This window comes from Vulpes vulpes, chromosome 14 (genome assembly GCF_048418805.1).
Source record: "Vulpes vulpes isolate BD-2025 chromosome 14, VulVul3, whole genome shotgun sequence".
Lineage (NCBI taxonomy): Eukaryota > Metazoa > Chordata > Mammalia > Carnivora > Canidae > Vulpes > Vulpes vulpes.
In genome coordinates, this window is record NC_132793.1 from 10,768,261 (window position 1) to 10,788,179 (window position 19,919).

General features: G+C 44.5%; 1 protein-coding gene across 4 annotated transcripts in view; it reads right to left on the reverse strand.

Annotated features, from left to right (window-relative positions):
• Positions 1-11,879, reverse strand: part of PTPN1 (protein tyrosine phosphatase non-receptor type 1) — a 76,750-nt gene extending 64,871 nt beyond the window's left edge. For 2 of the 4 annotated variants that reach the window (XR_011996865.1, XM_026014606.2), the window contains exon 1: positions 11,631-11,874. Coding sequence is in view for 2 of the 4 variants with exons in the window: in XM_026014604.2 (XP_025870389.1) it covers positions 11,631-11,693 (63 nt within the window). In the remaining 2 variants the exon portion in view is untranslated. Of the gene's footprint in view, positions 1-11,630 lie in introns of all 4 variants that reach the window. The other 2 variants (XM_026014604.2, XM_072735579.1) reach the window with 2 other exon arrangements.
• Between the last annotated feature and the right edge of the window lie 8,040 nt (positions 11,880-19,919).

Sequence of the window (19,919 nt, forward strand, 5' to 3'; positions counted from 1 at the left end):
AGCTAAACAGAGATTTAACAACACACATTCTTTGTAACCTGAATGTATATTTATTTATTTTACTTATATCACAGACACCACTTATTTCATCCCTTGAAAGAGTAAGGAAGAGAAACCATTTAATCATGAGTTCAGACACATGAAAATGGTACCATACCTAACCAAGTCACAAGTCATTAAAACACCACTACTTCGGTTTCTCAATGCAAGCATATTTGGGCAACTCATTCTTTATATCAAATCCCAATTTAATTTCCAAGTTGGTCATCAAAAATAGTTCGTGGAAATAACTGAACATGGGACAAAAATACACTTACATTCAGTCACCCAAGGTGGAAAAAATGGTGGCAGTTTCCAACTTCCTCAAAATAGCAGAGGGGGTTAAAGATGAAGAGGGAAAGGGGAAGGGCAGGAAGAAGCACCTGGTTTAAGATTTCATCCTGGATTTTTATATCAAGGGCACTCTCACAGGCATTTTCACACTAGCAATCAAACTATCTCTGGCTAGTCCTCCCTTGCTTTGATCTTCTGTAACAGCATGCCAGCTACTTAGAGCAAGGCTAAACATCTTTTAAAAATCATCTTAATTCTAATACTAGGGGCACCTGGGTGGCTCAGTGGTTGAGCATCTGCCTTTGGCTCAGGTTGTAATCCTAGGGTCCTGGGATGGAGTCCCACATCGGGCTCCCCATAGGGAGCCTGCTTCTCCCTCTGCCTAGGTCTCTGCCTCTGTGTGTGCCTCATGAATAAATAAATAAAATCTTTTAAAAAAATTCTAATACTAGTTCAAATGCCAAGGAAAAAACCCAACTTGGACTAGAGGCTGCAAACTCAAGTGCATCCAAGGGGTGGGTGGTTCGTGTAAGGGAGGGCAGCGTGACCTGCCATGAAGCTGTGCTAAACTGAAGAACACACACACGTCTGTCCAGCACGAGTGATGCCCCTCAGCCTAGCAGACCACTGCCAAGGTGAGCTCAGACAGCATAGTCTTCAGATTTTTCAAGAGAAGACCAGAAATCCAGATTTGTATATGACTTCTCCTGATTTAGAAACAATGACAAAAATTTATACTCCTCTTTAAAAAACAACAACAACAACAACAAAAAACAAAAACCCACTGCGCAGACCAAGTGAAGTAGGACTATGGGTGGCCAGTTTGTGATATCTAGGGAAGAGGACAGAAAACTGGGTAAAGGTCTAAATCTACAAATTATCTCTTCTATGACCTACTAAATCAGGAGACTTTAGTTATTAGCACAATTCTTTGTCTCTCTTTGCAGTTGGGCACCAGTGTGAGCATGGCCACAATGCCACTGTCAAGCTGGATTCAGGACACAGGAGATCTGAAGCAGAGAACATCATCAAGGCTCTGACACCTAATTGTCCTCCTAAAGTATTTCCTGTTACTAAAGAACAATTTATGGTGTATAATACATGGTACTGCATGTAAAGCACTTTGCACAGCGCCTAGAGCATAGAGAATTCAATAAACATTAGCCATTTACTGGAATTTATTACGAAAGAGGGTAGAACATGGATCAGACTGCATTTCTTCCTTGAATGGGAGATATTAGTCCAATTACAAAACCCGAATCCTTTTTAGACATAAAAAGGATTTTCTAAGGAAAAAGTTTCTAAGGGAATGACATTCACCAATGTGGTATGCAGTAGTTTTATAAAATAATCTGATTTGTGGCCTCACTGAGCATTTTTATTATTTTTAAGGACATAATAATGGATTCTTAAAGTTTTAAGTTAATATGAAAATGTAAAGACCCATCTCCCTCTTAGATAAGGGAGAATCACATAACATATAAAGCTACCAAATCTAGCAAGAGAGGACACAAACCCTCAAGTTTTCCAGAAATGGTGCCCCATTCTCCTGGCTCCTCATGTGACCTCGCAGTTGTAGTATGTTAGCTTCGAGTCATGCTGTACAGCTATCTCGTCTCATCACCATCTTGCATGTAACTCTTTCAAGGTCCCACAACAGTCAAGGCCAACTGAGAACCCGAACCCAGCCGTCTTTTTCCATTACCTCACAAATCCCCAGAGAGATGTCTGTTCAGTGTGGTTGGTTAAGGGTGGTAGCAAGGCAGCCTGAGACCAAAGCCTAGAAACACAACTGTCCTGTGTGAAACTAATCAGCACCAGAGAGGGATGTAAGACCTAGCCCCTGGGAGCAAAAGGCCCTATCAACCAAGGAGACAGGGTGGAGAAGGTTTCTGATACACAGCCAATCAAACCCTCACTTCAGTAGTACATCTCAGGTCAGTTATGCTCTTCTAAAAATCCTCTAATATTAACTGTGCCCTTTTAGCCACCAGCTTGGAGCAAGAGTTCCAAGCCTTTATGAAATAATCTAATTCACTCACTGGAAAAGTAGAGACATCACCAAGCAAAGGAATTAACGATTTCAAAAGAATGTTACTATGCTTCAAACTGTCCAACTTCCAAAATACCAAGAAAATATTTTGTGAAATGCAGGACAGTGGAGAATATAGAGTGTGTCCTACATTCAAAATCTGTCTTTCTAGAAAGCATGTTTTAATGTCAAAGGATATAAAGCAAGCTGTGAACAGCAGACTAAAATTAGCTCAAACCACAAATAACCTAACATACTTATCACTTCCTTAAGATCAACCTACAAAAATCAACATTAAAGGCATTTACAAAACTAACGGTGTGATGACAATTTATGCCTTTAACTGTATTCTTTCTTCCTTCTAAAACAGGCCCAACGTGTAAACATTACCAAAAAATGACATTTTATTAATCTGAAGGCAAGTACAAGGCAAACCATTAGAGCTAAGTTTTGCCCTGTAAGTAAAACAGCACGTACCATGCAGTTCAGTTCTTAAGTGGTTAGAACAGTAACCACCTCCCCAAACTGAAGATAGGAAATTTTAGAGGACAGACCGCACCCATCTCCAGCTGCGTTTCACACCAAGAACTAGGGACACACCAGACTCCTACTCCAAACCCAAGCTTGCCCCCATCTCCTAAAACCATTTATTTCCTACTTTCAAAAACAACAGCTTCCAACAAACAAAGTCTGTTGGGAAACAAAAGTTTCTTGTCATCAAGTAGGGGAACAAGTTGCAAAAGGAAACTCAGTTGACAAATACAGGTTCATAAAAAAAAAAAAAAGTACTAGGTTTGTTAACCTTTTGCAGTGATTCTCTCTGCATGATGATGATGTTTGGATAAGTTTTCTGGAGGAAATACAAGCTCACAAAGGACAAACAAGTGGTTCATCAAAGGTGAGTGTAGAACCTGCCAACTGCCTCTGTGTGCTCAGGACTGTCACTCAGAAGCATTCTGACAGGCAGACAGATAATGGAGTATAGTAGACCTGGGTGCTGTGGCTAGAACGATGAAATAAAAAAACCACATATGACACTAATAATTCCTGGGTACAATAAGAAAAACTGGTAGTGGGAGGTGAAGGAACATTTACTATACTTATATGGCACCATGAGAGGTGCATAAAGGATCCATTAAAATCCAGCACCACAGGGATGTGGCTTCTCAAGGACTGCCTAAAAGATGGGACCAGCTATCCACTGGTGTAGCTGAATCACCTGTACACTGGGGACGGTTCCAGAAATGTGGCTCTGGGCTTGTAAACCTGATGTGGTTTAATGCAACATCCTGATTTTGCACCATTCCGCTGTACCCCTTCACCCCACCCCTGAGGATGACCCAAAAGCCCCTGGCAACAGAGATGTTGTATCCAGGTAGTGGAGAACAATAACAGCTATGCTCCTAGATGCTCCCAACTCTCAGCTGCCTTTACAATACAGTGCGGAACAGAGGGAAAACAAAGCCAAAGGGCCACAACAAAGAAATACGAAACAGAATATCCCCCCACAGAAGACACAAAGTATCTTTTAAGAGGCGCCTCCTCTCGCTGCAAAAGGGTGCCCCACAAATATTTATGACCTAGTGAAGGCATTTCTTTCCCTCACCCTTGCAGAAGCAAAACTAACTCTATTTGAATAATGAAGCAGGACAAAATCTAAGAGAGATAAATATAACGGTGACAAATGTTTAACCATCAAGAGAATTTAAAGCTAATTTACCACATTATGTTAAATGCAGTTTTGTCTATTTGTTCTCTTGAGTGAAGTTATATTCAGAAGTGATTTCATCCGCAGGCACTTTTAAGTAACCTCTTGTTCTTAAGAGAGCTCCAACTATTTGGAGTAATTACTTGATGTTCGCTTTCCTGTAAGCAATTCACCATAGTGTATAATTTTCTGAGTAATCAGGACTCAGAATAAAATCTTGCTAGGCTGCTCAGTGAAACTTAGTGTGGCAATTTTAAAATGAGATTCCTCAAAAGGAAGAAATGCACCAAGGAGGAATCCATTAAGTAAGAAAAAAAAGTCAGGGGAGAAACATTTCATGAGAATAACAGGTCAGGAAGATGTTTTCCTTCTCTGGATCACTAACTAATACATTTTAAAAACATGATTTGGAAACCTAGTTTTGCTATGCTCATCTTATCTTTGCAAGTGGTGTCGCTTGCCCACAAAAGCCACAAACACAGCCGAGGTTTTTCCTTCTTCATCTGTAGAAGAAAACATGCCTCACTCAGTCTTCGGGAAGAAGCCTGTGCATCTAAAAGAGAAGGAGCCCAGGACACAAGTCCCCTTTGGCCCAAAGGTTTATTACTTCAACAAGCAGTAACCCCTAAGTTAGGATCGAGAATTTCCCAGCATGGTATCAAATTAACAGTAGTAAGCAATGCATGTAGGTTCCAGAGAAAATACAGACCTTAAGTGTTACTTTGCTAACCAGCCATGTTTACTTTATGAGTCCATATGGCAGAAGTAACTTCTTGAAGCATCAGCTCTATCTTAATTACTATGGACTACGTGCAAAACGGACTGCCTTGCTAGAATCGTAAGCATTTGGAACCGTAAACTGAATTAGGTCACCATTTTTTTTTTAAGGCCAAAAATTATTTGTTATTAGCTGCTATTTATTCTGTCTGCAGTGTGCCTCATATCACATCCCCTCAATGGACTTGGGGGACTAGACTCTTCCTTGGCTATTCATCTTGGGGGGAAAAGAATCTTCCACATGAAATGGTCTTGTTTCCAGTTTTCAGACATTCAAAATTTAAAAACTGTTAGAAAGATACTCATGTTTATGTCAAGCTGCCTAGCTCAAAGGGTAGCAGCTCGTGAACTATGAAGCCCACTTCTACAAAGTATTATTTCTAAAGTGCTGGAGACTTAGGTACTTTCTTCCCAAACATGGCAGCTGTGTAAACTATCACACTATTCAAATGAAGTTTAGACCAGATGTAGGTTTCTTTCTAAAATTACATCACAAAGGGCAGCTACTCTTCGGGTACCTCGCTAGGGTTGAATCTTTCGTAAATTCTCAAGAATCAGTTCCTCTATCTTTTACAGGAAAAACCACCCAATTGCTACTTAGAGAAAAACTGCAAGCATATCTCGTATGTCAGTGCTACTCATTTTCCCACACTACTAAATCAAATGAACTCTACTTATTAAAAATGTTTAATACTTCTTGGAAAAAGGACTCAATTCTTTTGAACCGTTAACAATACTCACAAAACTCCTATGCATTTTTGAGCCTAACTGTACTCGTGGACACCCACACACCTTACAAAAGGGCGTAACCACTACAGTGTTCACGAGGATTACTTCAGGAACATTAAATTCTCTGTGTTTACATTAAAGACTTTTATTTCTTGACGTGAACTTCATCATCAGTTAGGCCAGGATCATTTTTACAAAGGAAGGGGCCCATTTAGCATGCTTCATGACAGAGCTGGGACCAAACAAAATGCAAAAAATTAAACTACTCTCCCCTGCCCCGAAGTTTGGTCTGATCAAAGACCAAAACATCTGCCTTTACTGTTTATACTTTGCAAGGGGAGGGGGGGATCACAGTCTTTGTAAGGGTTGTTACTTTATGGAGAACCATATTTTATATCCCATAATCAAAATATTTTATAAGCCAACTATACACAAAGCCCTTCTAGAAGGCATGTGAAAACAAGTCAACAGGGATGAGGACAGAGTAATTTGGTAATTCTTAGACAGATATAGCACCTCCAATTTTCCTATTAAGTTCGCCTCAATCCAAGTACAAATTTGTTATTAAACGTAAAGTTCCTATAAAACTGGTGGTATCAGCTCCTACTTGGTAAGAATTCAAGCCTTTCTTCCAAGCCACCACAGCAGGCAGTACTAAATTGCCTCAGCAGGCTATACCTTAAAACGTGGTGATTTTCTTCAAGAGTGACTTCTGCTATCAGGACTACTGCAGGCTAATCTAATTGTTTCTATCATTCCTTCCCCACCTAGAATGGGAACTGGGAAATAGGTCTTGTTCATCTCTCTACTGCCAGGGCTTGGCAGGGTGCTGCCAACCAATTTCATCCCCAGATTACTCAGGCACCTTGTTTCAGGTGCAGACAGCACCAAGAGAACGAGGGAAGAAAAGCTGACCTCCACAGCTCGGACTCCAGAGGACGCAGGCCCTGATGGAAAGAAACACAGCCTTTAAGAGCAGGGGTGCAGACGAGATAGGTATGAAGCTGTCTGGAAACACACATAGGAGAAAGGGCAAAATCCAAAGTGAGGAGATGCACACTTGAGCTGGGAGCCACAAGCCAGACTGTGGGAAAGGCAGCCTGGACAAAGTGCTAAGGCAAGACCCAAGACTGAAAGCTAAGGATGAGCCTAGAGGGCCCTGCACCTTCTAGTGCAGCCAGAAGAGAAGGCACACAGGAGGGGATGGCTGGAACCTGGCTGCCAGGCTAAGGAGTTTGGACCTTACAGGTACTATGAAAACACTAGAAGGAGTTCGACAGAAGGATAGGCGCAGGTCTGTTTTTAACACAATTATTCCCAGGATAATGCCAAGAATATACATGGTGAGACTGTGACGGGACCGTATTAATTTGTTACAGATTTACCTCATTTCTGTGGTGTGAAACTAAAAACAAGAGTCTCACAGGCAAAAGTGGAGGACCCAGACCCTGAGTGGTAGAAAGGATGCCATGGTGGCCAATCAATGAAATGTGGTAGAGGGAATCTAGGACTAGCCCCGGCAGTCATGGACATTCAAGATGTGCACATCAAATGACTGGTACCAAACTACATCATCTTGGAAACAGCTAGGCCCACCTAGGACTTCCCATTTTCCCTGAACATGGTTCCTAGGAAGAACCCAGCCTGTTTGTCAGTATTAGCTCGTTAAAAATTAACCAACGAATTAACACACTGACAAAGTAATAAGAATGAACAAATTAACATAAACACTAGAGATGAATAGCAGCTTGTGCAAAATATGCAAGGCTCGCAGGCAGGTTTACAAAAAAGACCTGCAATTAAACAAACAGCATAAGACAAAAATTGCCAAAAGGATTCTCTCATCTAAAGATAGAAAAAAGACAACTCAAAAAGGGGCAGGGAGGAGGGGACACAAAGAAGAGGCACAATTATTTCAGCGGTTTATAGTCTGAAAAACCCTACGGGGCATTTTTTAAATGTATTTCTATCACAAAATTCAGTATACATTCAGTGACATTATTCAATACCAGGTATTTGGGGATCCCTGGGTGGCTCAGAGGTTCAGCGCCTGCCTTTGACCCAGGGCGCAATCCTGGGGTCCCCGGATTGGTTCCCAGTCCCGAGTTGGGTTCCCAGCATGGAGCCTGCTTCTCCCTCCTCCTGTGTCTCTGTCTCTGTCTCTCTCTCATGAATAAATAAATAAGTAAATAAATCTTAAAAAAAAAAATACCAGGTATTTTTTATAGATTTTGGGGAGCCATTCATGCTAAAATGCGAACACAGGGAGGAGGGCCTGGAGCCCAATGGTAGGTCACTGGCAACTGAAAATCATTCACATTACCATTATCCCCTGGCTGACTTTTCAGAGCCAACTGATTGATCTTATACAGCTTACATACTTCCAAAAGTACCAAAGTATACTTATAAATATGCCAGGGATGCCAAAGAAATAATAATAGCAAAAATACTTCCCCTCCACTATTTCTACTTGTGCTCCCAGTTAATCTGAGTCCAGACAATCACAGAGGTCTTCACACCATTTCCAAAGTGGTGATCAGACACCTAAATTTAGTTCCCTCAAACCAGGGCTACACGAGAACATTTAGATCTAATGGGTCACTCAAGATGACTAGGACTTCCCAATGTCTCCATGTCATTTCCGTTTGTCTTTTTTTTTTAAGTGAAGTGAGTCATAGTGTATAGATCTTTCTCCTCTGCATAAAGCAGTTTTTTGTCTGAAAAGAATGATACTTCTGAATTATTAGGAAATTTTCATATTCATCTTCTTGGACTGTAACAATATAAGCTGTATACAGCAGTAAGGAATTTGAGTGAACTGTTAGAACATGGTTTTAACCTAAGTCAAGCATTCGATCATATTTCATAATGAAAGCAGCTATAAAAACAAATGTCAATTGGAAGAGTGGCCCACTTTACAAAGCCTGCCTCTAACATGGAATAAATCTTGACTTCAAGTCACGAGCTATTGTTGCAATCTCCTTTTTCTGAAACAATCACATCATTCACAGTGAAAAATAGTGAACAGTGCAGAGAATCAAAGAACTGGAGATGAGACAAACAGCAAAACACCTGACCCAAATCTGAAACTACAATCGGAGGGCAGCTCATTAGCTATCTTCATTCATTTCAGCCCTCTTTTCTCTCATATCAGCTCCGAAAAAACAATCCCTCTCCCCTGTCTGCAATCTCTCTCCTCTTCTCCACAGCCAGACCAACTCAAACTTCAGGCTCAGTGTTACTAGCACTTTTCAAAACAGGCACACAATCGCTTAAATGACAGAAAACAATTTTTAAAACCATCTACATATGCTATCGAAGCTGACTTCTTATATAAATGCTAATTAGTATCTACACGATTAGGGTTATTAAAAACACAGTTATGCTCACTTTATCAAATTGAGCTAGCACAGAATCTTAGCACAGAATCTTCGCCTGAGATATTTGTTTCCTAAGCCACCATATTCTACGGCATGGCATTCGAGTCTACTTCACCCTTTGTTCTTCTCCCAATTGTTTCCAAGGTCTTGCATCTTTTTGTTTTAGTTAGGAAAGAAGTATGGTAAGAAATAAGGGCAGTCTCATTTACAAAATTTTAAGCCAAAATTATATATCACTTTTCTAATCACAATAGACTACACAAGCTCCAAATATCTTTATATAAGGCTGCCCTCATTGTGACATGTAATAAAGCACGAATTTTTTTACTTCTATATTCTATCAACAATAAACACGTTTCTTTGAATTCTTGAAAAATAATGGTTTTGGCAAACTGACACACTTTGGGGAAATTTGCCACTTTGGACTCGAGATCGTCTGAACTCTACGTTTTTAAAATTGCCACAGTTGCCCCATAAAGAGCCACTTTTAAACTTAAAACTGAGAGGAGATTCTGATTTCAATTTTAGAAAAGAAAAATATCTGTATGGAATAGGTGAGGAAGCCTACAGTGGACAATTCTTTAAAATAAAAAGAAGCCACCTTCTTTTGTGGATCTGCAATCCACTAAGAAGCTGGGGAAATCTCAACACATTGCAACGTGACTAACTTCTGGTGTTCAAATGTGACAGACAAACAAAAGAACAGCAAGGGAAATCAACTGAAAACCAACATGCTTCATGCTGGTGGTTATGCCTAACAGAGTCTTAACAATGCTTGGGTGATGGATTTCCCCACTCTGCCCTAAAACAGTAGTAAAATTCAACCAAGAACTGGTTTTTGTTTTTCCCAAGAACTTTTTAGAATATGAATTTGTTGTTTGCCAACTTAGTTTCAGTACAGAAGATGTTCCCCAAAGCTTCCTGGGGGCCACCTCCACTTGTGATGGGGCACATATTCTAATCAACACTTTGAGCCAACAATCTCTTCATTTAAAGCCACTGAGACACTACTGCATTAAATTTGATGCAGAAAATTTGCCTACATGTTCTCAAAGTCACTAGTGGAATTCATTCAATTAACTCAGACTAGAGAGAATACAAATTTCACATATTGATTCAGCACACTTATACTGATTACAGTGGTTACAAATATTAGTCTATCAAGAAGTTAATATCCATTACAGTTCTAGTAAGAAGAACCCTGTCAAAATAAGCTTGATGCAAATCCACATGAAGCCAAGCCTGCCAAAAAAAGGCTTTTGTTAGGCAAGCATACCAAAAGAACTGCTTAAAGCTTTTTTCCTTTTTAAGTGGAGCTCAAAATAGACTTTAATTCTACCAGCTGATGGATCTCACAATTTGCCTTTTGGGCCTATAAGCCGAAAACAGAATAAACTGCATTCTCCCTTTACACGAGTAACAGAATCTCCCTATTCCCTCCGTCGCTTATTTAAAATACCGAGTGTGGTTGTGGTTAATCCTCACAACCCCCGCAATGACATTTAATCGGGAGCCCGTGTTTTCTTTAGAGGATTTAGCTGCTTATGAAAGCGGACCTTTTCGTGTTGTTAATCTGATGCTGCAGATAGGTGAGAAACCCTACCTTCCTAACTTTTTATTTATGAGCCACGTAACCCACAGGGAGATGGGAGGACTGGGAGAGAGGGCTCAATCATCTCAGCCAGGACAAAAAGGAGAAGATGCTCACGGGGGGGAAAAGAAGCTATTTTAGAGAAGGGGTGGGGGACAAAAAAACAAAACAAACAAAACAAACAAACAAAAAAAACCCGTTAACGGTGACATTTTGGCCCCAGACTAGTGGGTATCGCGGGCCCTCTGGCTGAAAAGCGCTCTGGCCCGACCCCGTCGGGGCTCCCCTTTCAGCTCACAGCGCGGTCGTCTCTTCCTCTGACAGATCCTCCCTGATCCCCCTGGAGGTGGCCCACCTTCCAGGCAGCGACTCTACCCCGTTAGGATGTCTTGTTTTCTTCACAGCACGTGTCACAGCCTCAAAGGGCTCGCTCGTGTTTCTGACTGCCCCACTCGACTCTAAGCTTTGGCGAGAAAAAGAGGGTCCTGCCCGTCTTCCAGCGCCGTGCCCAGCACGGAATGGGCACGCCGATTCATGTTCACTCAATGAATGAGCAGGAAGGGGGGGAAGGGGGCTGTCATCCTTGGGACCTGACACACACCGGTACGAGGGGAAAGGAAATGGGACGGAGGGAGGGGGGGAGTAACCCTTTCCCCCCAGGGAGACAAAGGAAGAGCGTCTGAGGTGGTCCAGGCTAGAAAAGGAAGTGGGGGGGGGGGAGCGTGTGTTCCATCAACCCCCGGGGGACAAAGAGTGGATAAGCAGGGGGGCGGGGTCAGGGGGCGAGGGCCCCGCGCGGAGAGCACCGACGGGAGGCCTCCAGGCTTGAGAGGTCACCCGGGCTGGAGGATACGAGGTCGGGAGGGGGATCCAAGGGGTCCGAGAGGCCCCGGAGAGACGCAGGCCCACCCGGGGGACAAAGAGACAGGAGGCCGCCCCGTGCCGCCGGCGGATCGAATCCTCACGCAGCGGGGCGGAAGCGCAGGGCGAGACCCAGAGGCAGCACCGGGCCCGGGGGTCTGAGGGAAGGTTCACGCGGCCTAAGCGAGGGGCCTGCCGCGCTCCGGGGCGCTACCCCACCTGGTAAATGGCCGCCCAGCTCCCGGCCTTGTCGATCTGCTCGAACTCCTTTTCCATCTCCATGACGGGCCAGGGCGGCTGCCGCGCCTCCTCCTGGGCCCACTGTACCGCCTGCCGCTCTAGGCCGCGCCGCGCTCTCAGCTCGGAGCCCCGCCGCAAGCCTCAACTCCCGCCGCTACTGCCGCCCTAGCCGCCGCCGCTGCTTCTTCATGTCAACCCGGCAGCCGGAAGTACGCACCGCGCTGCCGCAGGCTCCGCCCCCCGCGTGAGAGAACCAATCAGCGCCCGAGACTGTCGGCAAGCACTTCCGCGGGGCGGAGCCCGGGGGAGGTGCTGGGGGAAATGGCCTCGGCCCCGCGAGACGTCAGGCAGCGTGCGCTCCCTTCTCCCCCCGCCCGGGGCTCGGGGCTTGGGCGTGGCGCGCGCCCGTTGCCTAGGCGACCCCGGGAGCCCCGCCCACGCAGCGTGGGTTTGCACGGCCCCAGGGGATCTTAGGTTCGAGCCTCCACGCAGCCCTTGGAGTCGCAGAGTGACCTTGAAGTAGCCGTGAATCTTTCCCGCAGCGCCGAGGCCCCGGCCTCAGTGCTGCCAGCTGGAGTATGGGCCGAGGGCTGCGTGCCTGCTGCCCCTCAGGCCAAACGTCTGCCCCCTTTTCGTTTTGTATGAAACGCAAGATTTCTGCTTGAGGCCTCCCGTCCTGGGCACTGCAGGAATGAATGGATCGGGGTCTTGGAATGATTTTCAATATTCCTCAAAGTAGCAAGGAAATGCTGCCCAGACGACTCGGTGGAGCACAGATTACATGGCACATTCATCTATTGGATAATGCAGATTTCTGGAACCACTTTAAAAGGATTCAGGTGCCCAGGAATCAGTATTTTTTACCAGCTACCATACTTGAGGTCTTTAAAGCACATACGAGAAAGGCTGATCAGGTCGCCTTCTACCTGAAGCCATTTATTTCTGGGCCTGGCATATTATATGGAGATTGTGAACTCCATGGGGTCAGAGGACCTAGAGAATGGAATCATCTCTTGTTCATTGTTCCCATCTCAAGCCTGCCGAGAAGCTTCCTGATACCACTGGTTGAATTCTAGCTCATTCCTTGAGTGGCAGGCACTGTGCCTGGTGCTCCACCTACACATTCTCATTTAATTTCTACAACAACCCTGCAATATAGGCACGATTATTATTCCTGTTTTATAGATGAGGAAGCTGAGGTGCACGGTGGCAAAATCACGTGTCCTTAGTAGCATTGCACATTGGCATGGAAGCCAAGATTTTCACCAAGTCTCCAAGGAAAATGCTTGCTTCGGAGGCAGGCTGCCTAGGTCCAAATTTCAGCTCTACTAAATGCTAGATGTGCAACTTTGAGCAAATTATCTACCCTCTCTCTGCTTCATCTCCCTCCTTCGTAAAATGAGGTTAATAAAAGTACCCACCCCATAGAGGTGGTGTGAAGATTGAATGATTTTATGTATTGCTACGGATCTCACTTTTAGTATAGTGAGTGGATCAACAAATATTCACCCACATTATTATATACTTTCAAATAATAGCAAATAGGAAGGTAAATGAGTGATTATTGAGTAAATGCGGTTGGATTGATAGCCAAAATCCTTAGGGACTCAATATTCCGTGGGGAAAATTAATAGAAGATGCCTATTCTGGCAAAAAGTTTGGAAACCCCTATACTTGGAAGCTGCCTGATTCAAGTCTCAGCCATTTAAGTGACTCTTCAGGTTCTTGCACTCTTCTTACCCTTGTTTATCTGGGTGCTAAATTGTCTGGAACTCACAGAACTGAGAGGTCCTTGGAGGAACAGAGAACAGGGCTGGTTCATTCCTATCCTCTTGAACTGAGCTAAGTAAGTAAATAAAGCTAATGTCTCTCTGGAGCTCAGGTGGCTGGCCCTCATGCCTGCAGGGAGTGCCACCCAGTGACCGCCACAGCCTCAGAGTGGATACGAAGCTATGCACAGGTTCTTGGGGGCTGCAGGAGGCTGGTGCAGGGTCTGAGTTTGGGCTGTTTCGTGGCTGTATTAATTTCCTAGAGCTGCCGTAACAAGTTGTCACCAACTTGGTAGTTTGAAACAACAGAAATGTGTGTTCAAACAGTTGTGGAGGCCAGAAGTCTGAAATCAAGGTGCGGCAGGGCCGTGCTCCTTCCAAAGGCTCTAGGGGAGAATGCTTCCTTGCCTCTTGCAGCTCCTAGTGCCTTCAGTCATTCCGTGGCCTGTGGTGTATCGCTCCAGTCTCTTGTCTTCATCGCTAACCTGGTTTTCTTCTCTCCATCTTCTCCTTGTCTGTCTGCCTAATCTCCCCTGCCTCACTCTAAGGGTACCTGTCACTGGATTTAGGACCTAATCTAATCTAGGATGATTTGGCAATCCCAGGTAATCCAAGGTGATTTCATTTTGACATCCTTAAATTAATTACATCAGAAAAATTTCTGAAAAAGATCGTATTCTAGATTCCAGGGGTTAGAACTTGGACTTTTTTTTTTTTTTTTGGAGACACCCAACCTATTACCGTGTCAGAGGGTGAAAATTGTCACAGCTATTGATCTTGAATAAAATCCCTAATTTCAGGTATCTGCTAATCCCGTGTATGCATTCTTCACATAGCAGTAGAGCTTTTAATATTTGGATCATGGGACCCTAGTATATAAAATCCTCCAATAGTTCCCCATTCTTCTTAGAGTGAAACCCAAATAAATCCTAACCCTAGCCCACAAGATGGGCTCCTGCCTACTTCCCCAACCTCTTCCCTCTTCTCATACTCCACTCCATCCCAGTCCTTGATACGTTGAACTAGTTTCCACCTCAGGACCTTTGCCCAGCTGTAACTTCTGCCTGGACCACTCTTCTTAGAGATCTTCTCACCCTTCAGGTCTCAGGTCACATGTCACCTCCGTAGACAGGTCTTTTCTGACCACTCTCCGACACAGAGCTTGTTTCGTGCACCATGGCATTCACCTCTGTCTAAAATTCCCCTTCTTACTTATTTGTTGGCTTGCTTCCCTCTCCTGCCCCCACCCCCCACTATAATGTTCAGTGGGAGCAGGAACCTTGATTTCTTGTCTGTGTCCTAAACATCTGATATTTGGTGGAGAGGAGGGACCCAAAGTCTTCTGAGGCTCTCTGAGGCTTTGGATTTCATCAGTAAAGTCCTGCCAGTTCCTGCCAAGCCCTGGCCTAGAACCAGCCAAGCCCTGGGATCCCTCAGAGATTTGATGGTGATGATTGGGACTCTTTTAGTGATGACTGTTTAGAAAGTAAACAAATGACCCTGTGTCATGATAGCTAAAAACTTTTCCCGGCAGGCATGCCTGAGGAATAGGCTCATGCAGTTTATTGGGCCGTTCCTTCATGGATTTAGCTAATGAAGGAAATCAATGACCCATTAAACTTTTTAAATAGTCCTAAAGATCTGTCAGTAGAGAAGGATGGCTGTTTACCAAGCCTCCCAGATCATCTGCTCCTAACTTAGCAGTGTCAGCAAGTTTCCTGGTAAGATCTGTCCTGGTCATTTTTCTGGGAAATAGCCCAGGTTAAGAGCTCGGGATTCAGACTGAGACCCAATTGGTCTCTGATGAAATGTTGCTTTCTCAGAGAGGCCCTGTCTGATGCCTTCCAATCAACGGCATCCCATCACTCTATCCCTTTTCCCTCTTAGCACTTAGCAGGCATTTAAGGACTCATTTTCTCCCGTCTGTTAACATGTGGTATCACATTCTATATTTGTTTTATGTGTCTATCATCCATCGCCACCGCTAAATGTAAAAATCATAAAAGGAAAGAGACTAAGTTGATTTAGTTCAATGCTGTCTTCCTAGAATCATGTCATTCCCACATGAGCATGGGAGTCCTCGGAAGATTCCAGAAACCAGGATGATGGGGTTTCTTTCTACCTCACAGACTCAGAGTTCAAGGGTCATCAGAGTCATCTAGCTCCCTTTGTCCACCCGTGAGGACACATGGCCAGGAAAAGAAGTGGCCCTGCTGACTGAGAGTCACACATGTTCTCCTAACATAGTCTGGCACCTTGATTTGGATGGCTTGCTGGTTTGGGGGCAGCCAAAGACCTCCCTGAGATGGAATAACTAACTGGGGACAGAGCCAACGCCCACAGTGCTGGAGACTAGATGCACAGCGTTTCAGTCTCCAGCCACAGACTGCACTAGGTAACAGTGTGGTCTTACATTTCATACTTCCCAACAGCCCAGCAAGCCCCACGTTATCCCATTTTGCAGGTGAGAAAATGGCTGTTCAGAGAGCATAAAGAGGTCAAATCAGTAAATACCCAAATACAGGATGCTGGCTTGAGCACAGTGGGGTAGGAAGCTTTTAAATCTTGCATCTGCTCCTTACTTGCTCTCAGACCTTGGGCGAGTTGCTTAAACCCCTGGTGTCAGCCTGGATGCTTTCCAGTGAGAAAAACCCAACTGAAAGTGGCTTTCACAAAATGGGGAATTTACTGGCTCATGAAACTGGGAAGTCCAAAGGCGGCTTGCTTCAGGCACAGCGCTATCCAGGAGATCAAACAATATTGTCTTGACTCTCTCTCCAGCTCTTATCTGCTGCCCCTGTGTTAACTTCACGTTCAGGCAGGCTCTCCCCCTGAGGTCACCAGGATGGCCCCAGTGGCTCTAGGCTCATACGCTGCCAACGCAGCAATCCCAATGGGAAGAGTGCTTCTTTTTCCCTGGTATTCTCAGTACAAATCTGGGCCATGAATCCCATTGGTCAACTGAGTCTCACATCTCTACACCAATCTCTCTGTCCAAGGGAAATATTGGCAAAAGAAGAAACAGAGGCCCAGAAAGGTCAACTTCTTAACCAAGATCACATAGCTATAGGTAGTGAAGTAGTAGTGAAGGATTTAAACATAGGCAGTCTGGTTTTAGCACCTGTGCTCTCGGCCATGATGCTATACAGTCTCTCCAAGGACCCCCATAAGCACTAAACAAATAATAACAATGAAGAGATAATAATAATGATAATAATTGTCACTTACAATAACACGGTGGAGTCTGTATTACTTTCCTTCGTTTGAACTGAGGCACAGAAAGGTTAAGCAACTTGCTTATGGTCACACAGCTAAGAAAGGGTGAAGTCAGGACTTGAACTCAGGTTAGCTCTAGGTGCTGCTCCCAGTTCTGGAATTCTGTCTGTAGGTATGACTTCTGTGTTTCAGAATTCTGAGCAAGGTTTGCAGTCCAGAAGCTCCTCATGTATGTCCTTACTGGACCCCCCTCATCTACCTCTTCACTCCCAGAAAATATTTTAAACTACTTCAAACCATTAAAAAGAAAAAAAATGTATATCTCTAATCTGGAGCTGCCAGTCCTGAAGGGTGGCTGCCCAGTGGGGGGAGGACTGCTCATGGGGAAGGAACTAGGGGAATCACGTGGGTTCTGAGAAAGAAGGGTTAGAGGCATGGGGGAAGGTTCTAGAAGGGAAGTTAGACCCAAGGATGGAAACTAGACCAGGGCCCATGCTTTCAGCAAAGGAGGGGCCCAGGAGGGTTTCCAGAGGCCACTGCAACTTCCCCTACCCTCCAGTTTAGAGGGTTGAAGGTTAGGGGACACTTTCATTGCACATGTAGTGATTCTGAGCACAGGTTCTGGAACCCAGCTGACTTGGGCTTGGGTGCCCTTGGATAAATTTCTCACCCTCTGCAAACTTTGGTTTTCAGTCTACTTCCATCAAGGCAGGGATGTGATGGTCAGACGAAATGGTGTCCAGCTTGGTCTCCAGTTCACAGTAACGAATTAATACACGTGGCTGCTGTCATTCTGACTGTGTAGGCTGGTGAGTGGAAAAAGCAGGCAGCCACATGCTTCCAGATGTTTCTATAGTATATGTTGTAACCAGCTGTCTACCATCTCTAATTTTTGTCCTGCTGGTGGAGATGAGCAGGGCCAGCTTTGTGGGCATGTGTGCAATCCATGCACATTCTTATTATTAAACTTCTTAATAATTTTTGAACAAGGGACCTTGTGTATTCATTTGAACTATGTAGCTAGTCCTAGAGGTGAGATCTTGATTTTCAAATTCTTGAAGTGGGTTAGAAGCTATTTCTGTTTTTGAAAATGGAAATGGTCTCTCCCCTTTATTCTGGGAGGAGCCACTGCTCTTGGGGGGGGGGAGTCCTAAAACAGTGACATTATCCAGATACAGATTCCCTATATTAGATTGTATACTATTGTTCAGTAACAGAAATTAGAATATCTACATGTGTTGGGTGTTAACTCTAGGCCAGGCTCTGTGCTAAGCGAGTACTTTGTTTCCATCACCTCTTCAGATCTTCCCAACAAACCTGTGAGAGGGGTTGTCATTAACCTCATTTCAAGATGAGGAAACAGAGTGGTTATGTAACTTGTCCACTGTCACACAGCAGTGTTGGCATAATGAGTTCAGTGGGTCTAAAGATAGCAGCCTTTTAGAGAAAATGAATTACGTTCCAGATTACATTTAGATTGAAATGTTCTGGGAATCCTTGGGAGAGATGTGTGTCTTTTTGATCAAGTATCTGCTCGAGTAGTTTTTTGTGTTTGAGGATGAAAATAGCCTTTTGTTTGAGACTGGGCTGTGCAGAGAAACAGTGCCTGGCCCCAAATTTTCTTCCCCTTATGTTGGAGACAGACATGTGGAGGGGACCCCGCACTTGGAGTGACCTAAAGCAGAGGGACCCAGACTAGGAGGAATGTGCTTACACCTCTGAGGCTGGCCTCCCCTGGGCTGTGGGGACCACACAGTGGATGGAGTTCCCCCACTGCCCATATCTGGGGTAAGTAAGGAAAAGAAGGGTCCTAAATTCTAGAGAGAAAGGGTCAGGAAGCCTCCCTCCATGAGAGGTAGGCTGACTCCCACATCCTGGTGGCAGGCTGGAGAGAAAGGAGGGCAAAGACCAGCACCAGAGAAAGCATGCCACAGCTACGTGGGCTCTAGGAGCTGTTTGTTTACAATTTCATTTTGTGTGTTTCTTTTCCACAATTTAACTCCGCCTGTTATCGCCAAGGCTTCAATAAAATTTTGTTCCCTGCTAGGGACTCACCTTAGTGCTGGGGTCAGATGTTAATTGTCACCAATATCAAAACTCCTCTTTTTTTCATAGAAACAGGATTGCAGCCAGGCAAATGGCTGCCCAGCAAGAGACATTTCCCAGCTTCCCTTGCAGCTAGATAGATACACCAGATGACTACATACTGGCCAATAGGATGAGGGTGGAAGTGATGTAATCTACCTCTAATTCACACCCTCAAAGACTCAGGTGGTGTTGGGGGTCGGGGGCAGGGGAAGTTCTTTCTTTCATATTTTCCTCCATCCTGCTGCCTGAAATGTGGTCATAGAGGTCTTCAACCTGACCCGTGCATTGAATGCAAAGCAACAATGCAAGGGGAACAGGAGAACAAGGTACAAGGAGCCTGGCACCCTGACTTGGAGAAGCTGCCCCATCCTCCCCAAAGTGATCACACACAGATTGTTACATGAGAGAGTTATAAAAAAGGGCTGCTATGCACCTGATAGGTGTGGGTCCAGTTGCTTACAGACATCATTCTGATTGTTAAAAATGAATGGCTTTTTTTAAGCTGATGTTAGTGGTGGTCTTAATTATGATACGTGAACCTATATTCTAATGAACCCAGGGTTCTTAAGGAAGAGGGCTGGGTACCGTTGCCAGGTCAAGATGGTGTAGGGGACAGGAGCAGTTAAAACCTGTCAGACAAAGATAGTAAAGTCCTGAGAGAGATGGCTCACTATGGTTGCCAGGCAGCTCCAAGGACAGGCCATGGGACATGTAAACATCCTGCCAGAGATTCTGAGTAATATCCTGCAGAAAGAACCTGATAAAAAATTCAGTCTTCTTATAGTCATGGTGTCTTCTTGGAAATTTGGGGGACAGCTAGAGTAATAAATCGTGTGTAGCTAATGTCAATTCCCTTTTGAGGTAGATATTTTTGGTTGTCTATCTACCATCACTCTCTTCCCCTTTCCTCTTGGTTGATGGAGACCACCTGTTATAACAGAGGCTGAAAAAGTGAGATGTCCTTTTACAAGTCACCTTTGCAGTCAGAGCATGGACATATGACTCCATCCCAGCCAATGGGATGTGAGGCAAAGTCTGCCCAGGAGCTTCTGGGAAAGGTTTCTTCCTTTTTCTAAGAGAGACACATGAAAGAAAGTGTGCCTTTTCTTTGCCAGGCAAAGGCTGGAGGAGCAGAGAGATAGATAGCACCTGGGTCTTTGGCAACATCGTTGGGTTGTTGAACTGTCCCTGTAAC